Source organism: Oncorhynchus mykiss, chromosome 15, assembly GCF_057628025.1.
Source record: "Oncorhynchus mykiss isolate SJ-2025 chromosome 15, ASM5762802v1, whole genome shotgun sequence".
Classification (NCBI taxonomy): Eukaryota; Metazoa; Chordata; class Actinopteri; order Salmoniformes; family Salmonidae; genus Oncorhynchus; species Oncorhynchus mykiss.
Genome location: NC_143036.1, coordinates 65,183,478 through 65,202,031, shown reverse-complemented (window position 1 = coordinate 65,202,031; position 18,554 = coordinate 65,183,478). Strand labels below are relative to the sequence as shown.

Here is an 18,554-nt window from a genome sequence, read left to right as displayed (position 1 = left end):
GTATTTTGTTATATTTGAGACTTGATGCCAACCATTCGCGGTCACCGTACCATTAACCTAACCATGAGAAAACTAGAACGGCACAGAAAGAAAATACTGCCTGTTGACAACTTTATTGCTTCACACAATATGTGAGCCTATCCATACAAAGGTGGGTAGAAAACAAACAAAAATCACTCTAAAAATTACAAAGTCTGACTGCTATCCATTCAACTATGCCTGGTATGGACAGAGTAGGGGAGGACAGTCCATACACCTCAGATTGACATGATCTCTGGTCCAAGCTCATATTCCTGCTGTGGTAAGGTGGAGTGGGTGCATCCTGTATAGAGACAGGTCACATCATCTGGTGGCTTTCCCATTCTCGTGGAGGTCCATTCTGTTAACAGTAGAAACAAAGTCAACTAATTATTTATCATAAGGCCGTCTACTCCATAACAGGTACGGGTCAATCAGATTTCAGTCAAGACAACAAACTACAACATCTCTATCAAACATTATAAACTGGGTGGTACGAGCCCTGAATGCTGATTGGCTGACAGCCGTGGTACATCAGACTGTATACCACGGGTATGACAAAACATGCATCTTTACCACTCTAATTACTTTGGTAACCAGTTTATAATAGCAATAAGGCACCTCTGGGGTTTGTGCTATATGGCCAATATACCACGGCTAAAGGGCTGTATCCAGGCACTCCGCGTTGCATGGTGCATAAGAACAGCCACTAGCCATGGTATATTGGCTATATACACCACACCTCCTCGGGCCTTATTGCTTAATTTAGAACTAGGGGCTATAATACACTGTGATGTGGGGAATGGTTATATACAGTACATTATCACACACCCATTCTCATCTTTAAGGTGCTGGTATAACTCTGCCTTGTTGTTCACAGAGCTGATCCTTCCGGCAAACTCCTGGTGTTTCCTGGAGTTGGCCACAGTGATTCTGTTAGTCCACATGGTGAGCAGGGACACCGGACCTACATTGTAACCACAGGGCGAAAACACACACAGAGACAGAAAGATCAGTGGAAAGGAACAGTACTGGTACTGGCACGCCTAATCAGCGCATTGTCTCTAAATAAAAAAGGTAATACAGTGATGATACAAAACGAATAATAATAATAATAATAATAATAATAATAATAATAATAGAATACTACTCATTGCAATGATAACCATGAACGTGGCATTGGACAAACATGCCAGGTCACACCATGGATCTGAAGACAATAAGGTCAAGGCCAACCAGAAGGGGGGTGGGGCATGCACCTTTGGCTTTTTCAGGTAGTTGAATCTCTTCCAGACGGGGCTTCTTGTTGAGAGGCTCTGGCGAGTCAGGAGAATCCTTTATGACCTCCGACTCCCCCTGCTCCTCCTTTACACGCTCTACCACCCCCTTCAGCCTGGTGAAGGAATCAAATCAAATTTTATTTGTCACATGCGCCGAACACAACAGGTGTAGTAGACCTTACAGTGAAATGCTTACTTGCAAGCCCTTAACCAACAATGCTTTAAGATGTTAACACTTATTAAAAAAATATCTTAAGTAAAAAATTGAAAAGTAGAAAATGGAAAATAAAAGTAACGAATAATTAAACAGCAGCAGTAAAATAACAAGCGAGGCTATATACAGGGCGCACCTGAACAGAGTCAATGTGCAGGGGCACTTGGTAGTCGAGGTAATTGAGGTAATATGTACATGTAGTTAGAGTTAAAGTGACTATGCATATAATAAAAACATAGAGTAGCAGCAGTGTAAAAGAGGGGTCTGGGTAGCCCTTTGATTAGCTGTTCAGGAGTCTTATGGCTTGGGAGTAGAATGCAACACAGTATGACACAGTGACCAGGAGAATACCAGGGTAAAATCCTAAACTGGTATATACAGTACCAGTCAAAAGTTGGGACACCTACTCCTTCAAGGATTTTTCTTTATTTTTGCTATGTTCTACATTGTAGAATAGTGAAGACATCAAAACTATGAAATAACATATACGGAATCATGTAGTAACCAAAAATGTGTTAAACAAATCAAAATATGTTTTATATTTGAGATTATTCAAAGTAGCCACCCTGCCTTGATGACAGCTTTGCACACTCTTGGCAATATCTCAACCAGCTTCACCAGGAATGCTTTTCCAACAGTCCTGAAGGAGTTCCCACATATGCTGAGCACTTGTTGGCTGCTTTTCCTTCACTCTGCTGTCCAACTCATCCCAAACCATCTCAATTGGGGTGAGGTCAGGTGATTGTGGAGGCCAGGTCATCTGATGCAGCACTCTCCTCCTTGGTCAAATAGCCATTACAAAGCCTGGAAGTGTGTTGGGTAATTGTCCTGTTGAAAAACAAATGATAGTCCCACTAAGCGCAAACCAGATTGGATGGCGTATCGCTGCAGAATGCTGTGGTAGCCATGCTTGTTAAGTGTGCCTTGAATTCTAAATAAATCAGACTGTCACCAGCAAAGCACCCTCAAAGCACCTCCACCATGCTTCTCGGTGGGAACCACACATGCAGAGATCATCTGTTCACTTACTCCACGTCTCACAAAGACACGGCGGTTGGAACTGATGGATTCTATCAAAATGTAACATGTTTCACGATAAACTGTAGTTTGTTTGTATCCTGTTTAGTGAGTATGAATGGAGTTTAGGCCATGAAACTGTGTGTATGCTAATTCAGAAAGGTTGTTGACCTAAATCAGATAAGAGAAAATTGCCTAGGATCAGAGAGCAGGGTCAGGCCCAGGACAATGAAGATGGACGGGTTGTGATTCTGACATCTAGCTAAACAACGAGAGGACCATGGACATTCCACAGGGGAAAGGAGGGAAACTCATTGCGTTCATAAAATGTATAGCCTACAAGAGGGTGGTGACCAAAAGGAGGGAAGAAGATGAGATGTTTTGTGAACTTTCTAAATGTATGCACTCAGCTGACTGTATCCTTGGTATTAAACACTTGAAACTTCTCTTGAGCTTTTGGGCTCAATTCCTTATTGCAAAGAGGTTGCAATAGCATTTTTCTTTTTACCAGAACCAAAAATCTCAAAATTTGGACTCATCAGACCACAGGACAGATTTCCACCAGTCTAATATCCATTGCACGTGTTTCTTGGCCCAAGCCAGTCTCTTCTTATTATTAGTGTCCTTTAGTAGTGGTTTCTTTGCAGCAATTCGACAATGAAGGCCTGAATCACGCAGTCTCCTCCGAACAGTTGATATTTAGATGTGTCTGTTAATTGAACTCTCTGAAGCATTTATTTGGGCTGCCATTATTCCTGAGGCTGGTAACTCTAATGAACGTATCCTCTGCATTCCAGGTAACTACCTCATGAAGCTGGTTGAGAGAATGCCAAGAGTGTGCAAAGCTGTCATCAAGGCAAAGGGTGGCTACTTTGAAGAATCTCAAATATAAAATATATTTTGGTATGTTTAACAGTTTTTTGGTTATTACAGAATTCCATGTGTGTCATTTCATAGTGTTGATGTCTTCACTATTATTCTACAATGTAGAAAATAGGAAAAATAAAGAAGAACCCTTTGGGACAGAATTTTTTTCAGAATCACAAAGTTGATTGGATGCAGGTCTGTTTTTTAAAACAGTAGGTCAGGTGTGGTTCCAACAAAATGTGTATTGTGTCACCCTGACCTCTCTGACTCCTGCCAGCTCTTGTCCTCTGAATCCTTGTTGATATTCTTCTCTGCCTTCTCCTCCTTGTCCTCCCTCTTCCTCCCCCGTTTCTTCCTCTCCTCCTCCTCGGGGGGTTTGCTGCGGCAGGCAATGATGCAGTCCAGAACCCTCTGGTGTCGCTCACTGCCAGCCACGTGGGTCTTCACCAGAGTCTCCAGCTCGTTCCACATGGTGCGGTACTGCTCATCCCTAAATCCCGGAGGAGACATTAACCAGTAGACCAGGCACACACACTGAACTTATATGCGGTTCCCACCTCCAAACACTCAGGGAGCGACACAGTTACACTTTGACGCTCTCCGGCACACATCCTAAACATACAAACACACACATAAAAACAAACACATACACACACATACGCTGTTCCCACCCCTAAACACTCAAGGTGTGACACTAAGTCACAACATCCGTCTCTCTCTGTCTCAAACACACACAGAGACAGACTACCTTTTAGGGCCCTTTCCCCTGGAGCCCACAGTGGAGATGGGAAGAGGGTCGTTCTTCCTCTCCATATCCACCAGGTTGTAAACGGTCTTCTGGCAGGTCAGCAAGTCCTCCTCACTCAGACTCTCCTTCACTATGAGATTAGCCAGCGGAACCACCTGGATCACACACACATACAATGAACACACAGACAAAATTACACACACGGTTGAAAAAGAAACAAACTGAGTGCTGTAAGGTGAACAACTGTGCAGTGTGTGAAGGAAGACTAAGGTCCTGCTCACCGCCTGCATGTTGAAGATGGTGGTCTGGGAAATGATCATTGGCCAATAGCGAGTGTAACGCTCCAGCTGGGCTTTGGCCCTCTCCGCCGGGGGCTTCCCACTAGCCTCAGTGTCTGGGGACTCTGGGACAGGAGTCAGACGGTTCTCCCTCATGAACTCTCCGAAGTCCTGCAGCAGACACACCAAAAAGACTAGTATAAAACTTCTGGTCCCACTTTAGAATAAGTGTCTTTTATACCTACCAGTGTCAACATGGTAGTTACATAGACACAGTGTAAATATAAAACATTACAGGTACACATTGTTATATAGAACACAGTACACAGCTGCTATACCAATTTGTTGTTTGTGTGTTTTCACGTTGACATTTTATATGCATTAGATTTGTAAACAAACTCCAATTAGTTGTGACTAAACCTCCTCTGCCCCTTACAGTGATGTAGTAGTCAGTCACTAAGGGGTGGAGGAGGAAGGGGTGGGAGGGGCTTACAGTGATGTGGTAGTCAGTCACTATGGGGTAGAGGAGGAAGAGGTGGGAGGGGCTTACAGTGATGTGGTAGTCAGTCACTATGGGGTAGAGGAGGACGGGGTGGGAGGGGCTTACAGTAATGTGGTAGTCAGTCACTATGGGGTAGAGGAGGACGGGGTGGGAGGGGCTTACAGTAATGTGGTAGTCAGTCACTATGGGGTAGAGGAGGACGGGGTGGGAGGGGCTTACAGTAATGTGGTAGTCAGTCACTATGGGGTAGAGGAGGATGGGGTGGGAGGGGCTTACAGTGATGTGGTAGTCAGTCACTATGGGGTAGAGGAGGACGGGGTGGGAGGGGTTTACAGTAATGTGGTAGAGGAGGAAGAGGTGGGAGGGGCTTACAGTGATGCGGTAGTCAGTCACCCGGCCCCCGCAGCCCTCGCTAATGGAGGGAGGGTCCTCCAGGGTGGAGCGGGTGCTATTGAGCACGTGCAGGAAGATCTCCCCGCCGTGGCTGCTCAGCATGTGGCTGATGACCTTTGACCCAGACTTCCTGGGCTGCTCCAGCAGCACTGAGCGACCTGCAATGCAATCAATCACCATCTGTATTTCAACTACATTTGCTTGTATTCACCATATGCAAGTAGTATTAACATTTAGGGTAGGTGGTAGAGGCATGGGGTCAGGGCAAAAATATTCAGGCTCACCGTTCAGCAAGAAGTTGGTCAAACACGATGAGGGTCGGCTGTTGACGTCCGTAGGCGAGATCCGATAGGCTCCAGTGCAGTAGTGCAGTTCTGAGCCACCAGTTCACACACAGACACACGCAAGAAAGATGGGAAATATCCAGATAAGCCAAAGGAGAATATTACATGAAATGCTCTTGGGATTTTGATGTGTCGATACCAAGGATATTTTCAGTCATTTTTCTTTTATCTTTATAATTTCAAACATCACTCAAGCCCCACCTCTACCGGGACTTTACTTTCAGTTAGCGTGACGTCAAACATACAAAAAATAACTACGTTTCCCAGGGTTCATGGTGCCTACCTACACTGTTGGTGCGAGGAGTGCACCACTTAAGAGTAACCGTCTCCTTAAGTCCACTGTCTCGACTCGTACTACCAGCCATGTGCAGGTCGCCTGAACAACAGAAAAAGAGGAGAGATGAAAGGGAGAAACTGAATGTTTACTGTAGTGGTTTTATGGCCAAGCCACAATAACTTAGTGGCCAAAACAATACAGATGATTTAAAAAAATAAAAAAAATTAAAACCTCACCACTTTTGAAGAACTCAAGATGGGCGTCCCTGTGATGCAGGAGTTCTACGTCATAATTGGCCGACGTGTTGGCGTGCTGCTCCTCCTTCACACCCACAGTAGAAGGGGAAGAGAGAAAAAAAGACATCAGCGAGGTATTATTTTCATTGACATTGTAGTCATTTGGCAGACGCTCTTATCCTACTTGCAGTAGTGAGTGCCTATCCACTGCTGCCATCAAGACAAACAAACATGGCTGCTTTCTTGTTAACAACAAGGGTTCGAGAAGTACCAGCAAATGCATAAACCACTGATCTTAGCATCGTCTCTGTCTCTGGCTCCCTCTCTTTCGTTCTTCCTATAAGGTGATTCCGGTGATGTGAAGATTGACAGCTGTGGTTGTTGCAGTCTAAAGTTTAAGGGTCTGACGTGTATTTCAGTGAAAAGGGGCGTACATGTTTTCTAACTCAGATGAATAACATGGGACTACATGGGGGACAAAAACATTTGGGGTGAAAGATAGCCATGATAGGCAGGTAGACGACCTAAGGACTAAATGAGAGAAAGAAAGAGGGAAAGGAAAGGAGGGACAGAGGGTGGTCTGATACCAATACGTACTACTCAACACAGCACAAAGGACCACAACAAGACACTACAAGGAGGGACTGCGACCAATCAACTCTGAGGTAGAGAAGGCACCAACAAGGAGTCAGACAGGACATGAGGCCGGGGGAGGGGGGGGCAAACTACAGGGCACGTAATGCGTACATTCTCATCCACCAAACATGCTAACACTCTCAACTCTGATTGGCTGCTGGAATGTAACGTGGACAATCGGCGGTCAATCAAAAGTGAGGGCCGTTGAGTGTCCGATGGATGGACAAAACCAATCCACACAGCCTTGCGTTCTGCGGTCCCTCTTGGTGTGTGTTTAAGAGTACTGACCTGCTCGCAAACATTTAATGTGGGCTAGCAAAACAGAAAATACAGCATGAAAACAGCAGCGGTTCCAAGAGTCATTTCAACATGATGATGAACAAAGAACAGTGTGTAAAATCATAGTGCAAAATGGCTGACGGGGAAGAAGAAGGAAGTTTGTGACATTTTGGGCCCGAGGATGGGGTGGGGCAAGGTTAGGGTATCAGAAGGTTGAGGCGAGTGAAGCGATAGGTGCATTGGGTGGAAGGGCCAACAGAAATGTGTAATGTGTTGGTTTGTGGATGCAGAGAAAATAAGTGGGCGGGTCAGGATAGGTCATTTTGCAGACGGGACGTCGCCCTTTTCAAAAACTCGTCCAGCCGTCAAAAATAGCCCACCTTATTCCTTAAATAACTAATCTAACATCAGTCATGACATGAAGGAGGCGGGAAAATAGTTAACTCAAGACTGCTGGGACACAGCCCTGAAGGAAGTAATGGGTGGGAGTCAGTGAAAAGGGTGAAAGGTTATAGATGGGGCTGGTGAAGGCCTGAACTTTGGGAGAGCTAGACGACAGAAGACGTACCTTCATTGGGATGTTGGTGATGGTGGTGGAGGCAAGGTCAAAGTGCTGCTGCACTAGAATGTTGAGTTTGGTGGCCAGGTGCCTCCCTGCCCGCACACTGTGAACCTCGCTGGTCAGCAGAGAGGAGACCTGTCGGTACAGAGGAGGACTACGTAGGACTAACACTAACAGAGTAGCATGACATGTTTTATTGTATGGCATCTCTATAGAACTTGGTAACTACAGCATGTGGAAATGAGCACACGTTAACAGGATACTAACAGTATATTTTATCTACATCAGATTAAGTATGCGTTGATATGACAAAGTGTGTTTGGAGCGATGTTATACATATCTAGATTAACCTTTAGACTAGGTGAAAACAGAGTCAATTTAATGCAACCCTGGGCAGGTTTAAACCTACCTCTTTCTTTGGCCGGTCTGAGACCAGGGTGTCCTCTCCTTGAGGGAAGATGTGGACGAGCACCAGCTCACACTGCTGGATAGACATCAGTCTGAAACACAGAGACACATTGGAATGCATCGGGAGGATTCAAGACACTTCCTTAGGATCCTCTCAAAGCCCTTCTAAGATGCCCAATGAAATGAACCCAGTCTAACAAGTCTCCTCCTCTAAATCCATTTTAATTCTTCCATCAAAAATCTGACTTCTAGAGTTAATCTTTTATCCACACTAAAGAGTGTAAAAACAGTGTTATTCTCTTCTCAATCTCTCATACCTGTCTGAGCCTGCTGCCATCTTGTTTTGCTCTAGAATGGTCTCTTGCACACAGTCCTCCAGCATTCGCACATGGGTGTCACTGTGTAACAGACAGAAACACACAATACCCCATTAGGACTTCCATGGATGCCTTCAAAGATGGGCATTACTTCAGTATCTACAGGTTCTCAATTAATAGTCAGGTTTAACAGAATCAATAAATCATCTCTTTTGGTACGGTCCTTCGGTGGTTCGCTTTTGGAGACAGGTCCTAGAGTGGTTAAGTCATAATGTCTGTGTTCAGAGGGACCTACAAACAGTACTGTTAGGAGATCTGGGAAAACCAGCATCAATCAATGGTAAATATGAGTATTTATTTTAAGGGAAATCTTGGTACAAACAGAGAGGTTCAAGACCTTTGTAAGTCTTCACAGTAAAATAGAAGAATGTATTGCAAAAGGAAATATTAAAACCGGCACCAATTACCATATCCCGTTCAAAGGCACAACTATTTTGTCTTTCCCATTTACCCTCTGAATGACGAATACACAATCCATGTCTCAAGGCTTATCAATCCTTCCTTCTTTCATCTATACCATGGCTCCACAACCCTGTTCCTGGAGCGCTACCCTCCTGTATGTTTTGTTCCAACCCCCGTTGTAACTAACCGATTCATTTTATCAACCAGCTAATTATGAGAATCAGGTGTGCTAGATTAGGGTTGGAGAGAAAACTTGCAGGACAGTAGCTCACCAGGAACAGTGTGGAGAGCCCTGATCTACACTGATTGATACCAAAATGGCGCCGGAGGAGGTGGCCGCCGTTTTACGGTCTCCTAACCAATTGTGCTATGATGTGTTTTTTTTCCCGCGATATTTGTACATTATTTTGTACATAATGTTTCTGCAACCGTATCTTACGGAAGAAAAGGGCTTCTGGATATCAGGGCAGCGATCACTCACCTCGGATTAGACAAAGATTTCTTCAACAACAACAAGCAGGAATCACACGATATTCTCCAAACACCCCACAGGGCAGACATCCCAATTACTCGCAAAAGGAAGCGACGCAGAGGACGAAGAGCCGGATGCCTCGTCCGAACCCGCAGAAGACAACTAGGAAAGCTGCCATTACCGTCAATATTACTCGCCAGTGTGCAATCATTGGACAATAAACTAGACGAGGTACGATCACGAATATCCTACCAACGGGACATCAAAAACTGTAATATCCTTTGCTTCATGGAATAGTGGTTGAATGACGACATGGATATTCAGCTAGCGGGATACACGCTGCACCGGCAGGATAGAACAACACACTCTGGTAAGAGGAGGGGGGGGGGGGCGGGCTGTGCATATTTGTAAACAACAGCTGGTGTACGAAATCTAAGGAAGTCTCTAGATTTTGCTCGCCTGAAGTAGAGTATATTGTGATAAACTGCAGGCCACACTACTTGCCTAGAGAATTCTCAGCTATACTTTTCATGGCTGTTTATTTACCACCACAGACAGATGCTGGCACTAAGACCGCACTCAGTCAGCTGTATAAGGAAATAAGCAAACAGGAAACCACTCACCCAGAGGCGGCGCTCCTAGTGGCCGGAGACTTTAATGCAGGGAAACTTAAATCTACCAAACCTCTATCAACATGTTAAATGTACAACCAGAGGGAAAAAAAATTCTAGATCACCTGTACTCCACACACAGAGACGCGTACAAAGCTCTCCCTCGCCCTCCATTTAGTCAATCTGACTATACCTCTATCCTCCGGATTCCTGCTTACAAGCAAACATTAAAGCAGGAAGCACCAGTGACTCTGTCTATAAAAAAATGGTCAGATGAAGCAGATGCTAAACTACAGGACTGCTTTGCTATCACAGACTGGAACATGTTCCGGGATTCTTCCGATAAAATTGAGGAATACACCACATCAGTCACTAGCTTTATCAATAACTGCATTGAGGACGTCGTCCCCACAGTGACTGTACATACATACCCCAACCAGTTGATGGAATTTATGAATGACTAGAATAATCCACCCTGAAGCTGTATAATCGTATGAGTATGAAATTGATTCGAATTATGTATGACCATAGTCTGTACAATATGTCTACAAACCTTATTTGAATAACAGACAGACTGTCTGAGCAAGATTCAGTGCCGACCTTGGCTGGGGCCACAGAGTACTTTCCAGTCTCCCTATCTTGAGGGAGGAGGGGGAGTAAGTCTCACGGAATCCCCTAATCTTTGTCGGCTGGGTAGCAGCACATTGTGTGGTAAGGTTGGTGAGAAAATGTGTGAGTATGGTTGTGTTAGTGTGAATGTGTGTGCGGATGTTTGTGAATGTGTGTTGTTTTGTACAATAGAGCAGCGCGCTCTCGTAAATAAACTTTCTGACTATCGTAGCTGGGCCTCCGTCTGATTCATTTCAACCAGTTTCTTACAAATTCTGGATTTCAGGCTGAGTAATTAATTGAATTGGGTTTATGAACGGTGAGAACATAACTCGAGACACCATGGATTACAGGCAACATTCGCACTGAGCTAAAGGGTAGAGCTGCCGCTTTCAAGGTGCGGCACTCTAACCCGGAAGCTTACAAGAAATCCCACTATGCCCTGCAACGAACCATCAAACAGGCAAAGAGTCAATACAGGGCTAAAATTGAATCGTACTACACCGGCTCCAACGCTCGTCGGATGTGGCAGGGCTTGCAAACTATTACAGACTACAAAGGGAAGCACAGCCGCGAGCTGCCCAGTGACACGAGCCTACCAGACGAGCTAAATCACTTCTATGCTCGCTTCGAGGCAAGCAACACTGAGGCATGCATGAGAGCATCAGCTGTTCCAGATGACTGTGTGATCACGCTCTCCGTAGCCGATGTGAGTAAGACCTTTAAACAGGTCAACATACACAAGGCTACAGGGCCAGATGGATTACCAGGATGTGTGCTCCGGGCATGTGCTGACCAACGGGCAGGTGTCTTCACTGACATTTTCAACATGTCCCTGATTGAGTCTGTAATACCAACATGCTTCAAGCAAACCACCATAGTCCCTGTGCCCAAGAACACAAAGGCAATCTGCCTAAATGACTACAGACTCGTAGCACTCACATCCGTAGCCATGAAGTGCTTTGAAAGGCTGGTAATGGCTCACATCAACACCATTATCCCAGAAACCCTAGACCCACCCAAATTTGCATACCGCCCAAACAGATCCACAGATGATGCAATCTCTATTGCACTCCACACTGCCCTTTCCCAACTGGACAAAAGGAACACCTATGTGAGAATGCTGTTCATTGACTACAGCTCAGCATTCAACATCAGTGCCCTCAAAGCTCATCACCAAGCTAAGGATCCTGGGACTAAACACCTCCCTCTGCAACTGGATCCTGGACTTCCTGACAGGCCGTCCCCAGGTGGTGAGGGTAGGTAGCAACACATCTGCCACGCTGATCCTCAACACTGGAGCTCCCCAGGGGTGCGTGCTCAGTCCCCTCCTGTACCCCCTGTTCACCCACGACTGCATGGCCAGGCACGACTCCAACACCATCATTAAGTTTGCTGACGACACAAGTGGCAGGCCTGATCACAGACAACGACGATACAGCCTATAGGGAGGAGGTCAGAGACCTGGCCGGATGGTGTCAGAATAACAACCTATCCCTCATCGTAACCAAGACTAAAGAGATGATTGTGGACTACAGAAAAAGGAGCACCGAGCACGTCCCCATTCTCATCGATGGGGCTGTAGTGGAGCAGGTTGAGAGCTTCAAATTCCTTGGTGTCCACATCCACAACAAACTAGATTGGTCCAAACACACCAAGACAGTCGTGAAGAGGGCACGACAAAGCCTATTCCCCCTCAGGAAACTAAAATGATTTGGCATGGGTCCTGAGATCCTCAAAAGGTTCTACAGCTGCAACATCGAGAGCATCCTGACCAGTTGCATCACTGCCTGGTACGGCAATTGCTCGCCCTCCGACCGCAAGGCACTTCAGAGGGTAGTGCGTATGGCCCATTATATCAATGGGGCAAAGCTGCCTGCCATCCAGGACCTCTACACCAGGCAGTGTCAGAGGATAGCCCTAAAAATTGTCAAAGACACCAGCCAACCCAGTCACAGACTGTTCTCTCTACTACCGCATGGCAAGCAGTACTGGAGTGCCAAGTCTAGGACAAAAAGGCTTTTTTACCCCCAAGCCATAAGACTCCTGAACAAGTAACCAAATGGTTACCCGGACTATTTGCATTGTGTGCCCCCCCCCCCAATGCCTATTTTACGCTGCTGCTACTCTCTGTTTATCTTATATGCATAGTCACTTTAACTATACATTCATGTACATACTACCTAAATTGGCCCGACCAACCAGTGCTCCCGCACATTGGCTAAACGGGTTATCTGCATTGTGTCCCACCACCTGCCAACCCCTCTTTTTACACTTCTGCTACTCTGTTCATCATATATGCATAGTCACTTTAACGATACCTGCATGTACATACTACCTCAATAAGCCTGACTGACAAGTGTCTGTATATAGCCTTGCTACTCTTTTTTCAAAATGTCTTTTTACTGTTGTTTAATTTATTTACTTACCTACATACACACACCTTTTTTTTCTCGCATCATTGGTTAGAGCCTGTAAGTAAGCATTTCACTGTAAGGTCTACACCTGTTGTATTCGGCGCACGTGACAAATAAACTTTGATTTGAAGTGGATTTAACAAGTGAAATCAATAAGGGATCATAGCTTTCACCTCGATTCACTTGATCAGTTTATGTCAGGGTTCCCCAACTGCCGGCCCGTGGGACAAATTTAATTTGACCCCAAAAATTATATGAACAGTAAAAAAAAAAGTTAAAAAATATTTTTGGACATAAAATATTGTAAAAAGACCAGGAATTTTGCACGCCCAACTTTTCAGTTTTTGATTTGTTAAAAAAGTTTGAAATATCCAATAAATGTCGTTCCACTTCATGATTGTGTCCCACAAAAAAATACAGTTTTATATCTTTATGTTTGAAGCCTGAAATGTGGCAAAAGGTTGCAAAGTTCAAGGGGGCCGAATACTTTCGCAAGGCACTGTATATGTGTATATATATATATATATGTGTATATATATGTGTATATATATATATATATATATATGTGTATATATATATATATATATATATATATATATATATATATATATATATATATATATATATATATATATATATATATATATATATATATATATATATATATATATATATATATATAGTACCAGTCTAAAGTTTGGACACACCTACTCATTCAAGGGTTTTTATTTATTTGTACTATTTTCAACAATGTATGAAATAACCCAAATGGAATCACGTAGTAAATCAAAATATATTTTATATTTGAGATTCTTCAAAGTAGCCACCCTTTGCCTTGATGACAGCTTTGCACACTCTTGGCATTCTCTCCACCATGCATTTCAATTAACAGGTGTGCCTCAAAAGTTAATTTGTGGAATTTCTTTCCTTCTTAATGTGTTTGATAGCCCTATTTGGTAAAGTCCACATTAGGGCAAGAACAGCTCAAATAAACAAAGAGAAATGACAGTCCATCATTACTTTAAGACATAAACCAGCAGCATACCACCCTGCATTCTACTGCTGGCTTGCTTCTAAAGCTAAGCAGAGTTGGTCCTGGTTGGTCCCTGGATGGGAGACCAGATGTTGCTGGAAGAAGTGCTGGAGTGCCAGTAGGAGGCCCCCTTTCCTCTGGTCTAAAAAAATATCCCAATGCCCCAGGGCAGTAACTGGGGACATTGCCCTGTGTAGGGCGCCATCTTTCGGATGGGACGTTAAATAGCTGTCCTGACTCTCTGTGGTCACTAAAGATCCCATGGCACTTATTTTAAGAGTAGGGGTGTTAACCCCAGCGTCCTGGCTAAAATTCCAATCTGGCCTTCATACCATCACGGTCACCTAATCATTCCCAGTTTACAATTGGCTCTTTCATCCCTCTCCCCTGTAACTACTCCCTAGGTTGTTGCTGTAAATGAAAATGTGTTCTCAGTCAACTTACCTGGTTAAATAAAAAAAGATCAGTCAATCTGGAAAATGTCAAGAACTTTGAAAGTTTCTTCAAGTGCAGTCACAAAAACCATCAAATACTATCATGGAACTGGCTCTCATGAGGACCACCACAGGAAAGGAAGACCCAGAGTTACCTCTGCTACGGAGGATAAATTCATTAGAGTTACCAGCCTCAGAAATTGCAGCCCAAATAAATGGGTTCAAGAGTTCAAGACACATCTCAACACCAACTGTTCAGAGGAGACTGTGTGAATCAGGTCTTCATGGTTGAATTGCTGCAAAGAAACCACTACTAAAGTACACCAATAAGAAGCAGAGACATGCTTGGGCCAAGAAACACGAGCAATGGACATTAGACCAGTGGAAACGTGTCTTTGCGAGACATGGTGTGAGTGAACAGATGATCTCCGCATGTGTATTTCTCACTGTAAAACATGGAAGATGAGGCATTATGGTGCTTTGCTGGTGGCAGTCTGATTTATTTAGAATTCAAGGCCCACTTAACCAGCATGGCTACTGCAGCAATACGCCTTCCTATCTGGTTTACGCTTAGTGGGACTACCATTTGTTTTTCAACAGGACAATGACTCAACACACCTCCAGGCTGTGTAAGGGCTATTTGACCAAGAAGGAGAGTGATGGAGTGCTGCATCAGATGACCTGGCCTCCACAATCACCCGACCTCAACACAATTGAGATGGTTTGGGATGAGTTGGACCACAGAGTGAAGGAAAAGCAGCTCAGCATATGTGGGAGCTCCAAGACTGTTGGAAAAGCATTCCAGGTAATTGCTGGTTGAGAGAATGCCAAGAGTGTACAAAGCTGTCATTAAGGCAAAGGTTTTAAAAATCTCAAAATATATTTATATATTTTTTAACACTTTTTTGGTTACTACATGATTCTATATGTGTTATTTTATAGTTTTGATGTCTTCACTATTATTCTACAATGTAGAAAATAGTAAAAAATAAAGAAAAACCTGTGAATGAGTAGGTGTCCAAACTTTTGACTGGTACTTTATAAAAGGGGATTAGAAATTATTCAAGTAATGTTATTTGATAGTATCAAATCTTTCTGTTAATTTCATAGCTGATCTATCCCTTAAAAAATGGTATTATAATAAATAAACAGGTTTACTAACTATGTTCATGTTTACCTCTTGGCGTTTGTGAGGCAGATAATGCGTCCCCTGTTGGCCACCCTGTCAGCCGTGTCCATGAGGGTGGTGCGTGCCTCGTGCTGGTACTCAGTGATCTTACACAGTGACTCCACCGCTGCCACCAGGCCGTGCAGGACACTGCAACACTCAGGGTCCTCCTGCGGGTTAGGTGGACCCACAGCTGCCAGAGCAGACATGAGCTTTCACATGCATACAAAGGGAAAAAGGTTAAGTCAACCATACATTACAACAAAACCTCAATCTCGACAGGATTGGTTAAACTCAAAATGAGACAATAAGATTGGTAGTAGTGTCGTGAGTGGTGCAAAAACAAAAAGGTGTAGACTTTCAACAATGGATTGTACATCACTAATTCTATGATTCTAAGCAAAATTGATTCCCTGTTGATAAATAAGCATCCATCTCACGAAGATGGAAATAAAGTACCTCATGAGTGCTTTGGTCCTCTTGCCTCCAGCTGTTCAGAATATGGAACTCTGAATCACTCACAATGTAGTTGATCTGAAACATAACCACTGAAGCAATATAATGTGCTGTGCCCAACTCAGAATATGAATGAACACAGACGAGTTGGCAACCGCACAGATAGACTATACTCTGTTCTGACCTTGGCTAAAACAGACTAGACCGCCAGGCTATGGGATGGAGGGACTCACCAGTTTCCTGAGGGGGTAAACGTCATAGAGGATGCGGCAGTACTCCATGGAGCACTCCACAGCACAGGTCCACAGGGACTTGGACACTGGGGCCAGCGGGATCATGCCCTGACCACGGCTTTTTGTCAGCACGTCACACTCCACCTGCTGCCGACAGGACTCTGCCATGTAAGGGCAGTGGTCGACCACGAAGGCCGTCTTGTGGGAGACTGAGAACATCTTCATCTCTGGTTCAGCCCTGTGTGAGTTCTGCAGAGGTGATCGGAGGAAAAATTTAGTCTGGTGTTAAGATACCATCTCTTCTTAATTTAGATGAAAAGAGCAAGGCACCAGTAACGTTAGCTAGCTACAGCATACGTAGACACCAATTTACATTGCTAATATATACTGTAGCTAACTAGGCTAGAGAAACATTCCCTATGACAATGTCCTATAGCTATAGATTTAGCTAGCTAACGTTAGTTGGCTAAGATAAGTTACCCTGGCCCCTGCAATGTCGTTAGGATAACGGTCGTTAGCTAGCTTGCTTACTTAACTTGTCTAGCTAGATTTACTTAGTAGCGTTAGCTAGCCAGATAGTTTCTAGACCAATTAAAACACTTAATTGCTACGTTAGCTAGCTAGCTAAGTTGTGGGTGAGCAGTCTGCAGAAGTACCTGGGACCAAGGCGCGTCGATTTGCTGCCGTTAACCCAAGCTAATGTTAGTTTAGTTTGCTAGCCAGATTAGCTATCAAACATAGTTAGCTAACAAATTAGTCTAAAATAAAGTCAGATTTTCACACCATATAGCACCCGTACTGTATGATTCCTTTCCACCAACGAAAATACTGATTGTAGTTGTACAACTAAGTTAATAGCTATCTATCTAGGTAATAAAACGACATAATGCTGGAGCAAAATAATCAAAAGCGGACGTAGCCGTAGATGTTATTGATGGAACTATGTCCGTCGGGTATGGATGTTCCGTGTCTTACTTCAACATCTTTTCATGGTTCCTGTCTTCTTTGCTTAGAGACATTGAGCAGGGTTCCCCAAGTAGAGGCCCGCGGACCAAATGTAGTTTTATTTGACCCCCCCAAGATTTCTGAATTTTCGTGGTTGGACATAAAAGACTGTAAAACACCAGGAAATCAGCTCCAATTGATTTTAATTTTGGAAATATGTCCCAAAGTATTCACACTCATATTTTGTATTTATTTAACAAGGAAAGTCAGTTTAGAACAAATTATTATTTACAATGACGGCCTACCGGGGAACAGTGGGTTAACTGCGTTGTTCCAAGGCAGAAGGACAGGTTTTCGGTTACTGGCCCAACGTTCTAACCACTAGGCTACCTGCCGCCACGTATGTGATTGTATACCAAAAACATATATATTTATATAGCACTTATCTACGGACTGAGCAACCATTTTTGTGTCAGAACGTTCACCACACATCAGCTATCAGGTGGAGAAGTTATGAGTGATGGATGCCAATTAGGAATGAGGGGGATGATTAGGCGGTCATGATGGAATGTGGCCAAGTTGGGAATTTAGCCATGACACCGGGGTGAAAACCCATACTCTTAAAATAAACTTCATGGGATTTTGACTAGCCACAGAGTCAGGACTCCAGTTTTAATGTCCCATCCGAAAGAAGGCACCCAATGTTCCCAACTGTAATCAAGGTTTGAAATGATTCTGTTTTAGTCAAATATTATATATGTTTAGGCTTCTTGCGGTCAATTTGAAGTCTACAATTTTTTTTTTATTATGTTCCGCCCCCAAGACCATCTCAAGAATAAAATGGCCCATGGCTGAATCTAGCTGATGATCCCTGGTGTTGAAAATGTGCGCAATCAATATTAAATATTTTTCATTTTATCATATAAATCATGTATTTCGACAAATATTGTATTTGCTTTCATTTCAATTTGTCATCATGGCTATACTCTGTATTCTGATAAGAAAGGTTATAACAATATTTGTCGGGGCACTATTATGATGGGGAACAGTATCTATTTGATAGGGAACAGTATAAGGAACAGTTGACCCAAACCTATCTGATGGGGTATCAGTATCTGATAGGAAGCAAAGATGGGGAAGTAAAGTATCTGCGAACATTGTGATATGGAACTTATCTTATGGGAAACCGTTTGGTGGAGAACAGTAGGTACATCAAATATGGAGCAGAGAACAGTAGGTCTATCTAATAAGGAACAGTATATGGGACAGGTTACCAATCACTGCACCTGTACACAGCCCATCTGTAAATACCTCACCCAACTACCTCATCCCCATATT

General features: G+C 43.7%; 1 protein-coding gene across 7 annotated transcripts; it reads right to left on the bottom strand.

The window, feature by feature from the left end:
• Positions 1-97: 97 nt before the first annotated feature.
• Positions 98-17,372, bottom strand: LOC110490522 (integrator complex subunit 13). 7 transcript variants are annotated; one of them, XM_090200820.1, is made up of 17 exons: positions 17,247-17,372; positions 16,272-16,520; positions 16,042-16,116; positions 15,592-15,794; positions 8,377-8,457; positions 8,061-8,151; positions 7,658-7,786; positions 6,175-6,259; positions 5,945-6,037; positions 5,602-5,691; positions 5,297-5,475; positions 4,426-4,593; positions 4,145-4,299; positions 3,656-3,886; positions 1,278-1,411; positions 850-985; positions 98-379 (listed from the first exon to the last, which is right to left on the bottom strand). In XM_090200820.1, exons 2-17 carry the CDS (start codon positions 16,494-16,496, stop codon positions 343-345), a joined length of 2,112 nt encoding a protein of 703 aa, XP_090056946.1. In that variant the 5' UTR covers positions 16,497-16,520; positions 17,247-17,372; the 3' UTR covers positions 98-342. The 7 variants fall into 7 exon arrangements, with proteins under 7 accessions (XP_090056946.1, XP_090056945.1, XP_021419624.1 ...); XM_090200819.1 differs by having other exon boundaries at positions 16,928-17,268; XM_021563949.3 differs by having other exon boundaries at positions 17,055-17,259.
• Between the last annotated feature and the right edge of the window lie 1,182 nt (positions 17,373-18,554).

What these genes read in the sequence shown, in the direction of transcription:
- LOC110490522 (XM_021563949.3), bottom strand. An exon ending in AGCTGGCAGGAGTCAGAGAG is followed by an intron (nt 1,412 to 3,655) that starts GTCAGGGTGACA and finishes TTCCTTCACCAG; the next exon opens with GCTGAAGGGGGTGGTAGAGC. An exon ending in ACTACCTGAAAAAGCCAAAG is followed by an intron (nt 986 to 1,277) that starts GTGCATGCCCCA and finishes GTTACAATGTAG; the next exon opens with GTCCGGTGTCCCTGCTCACC.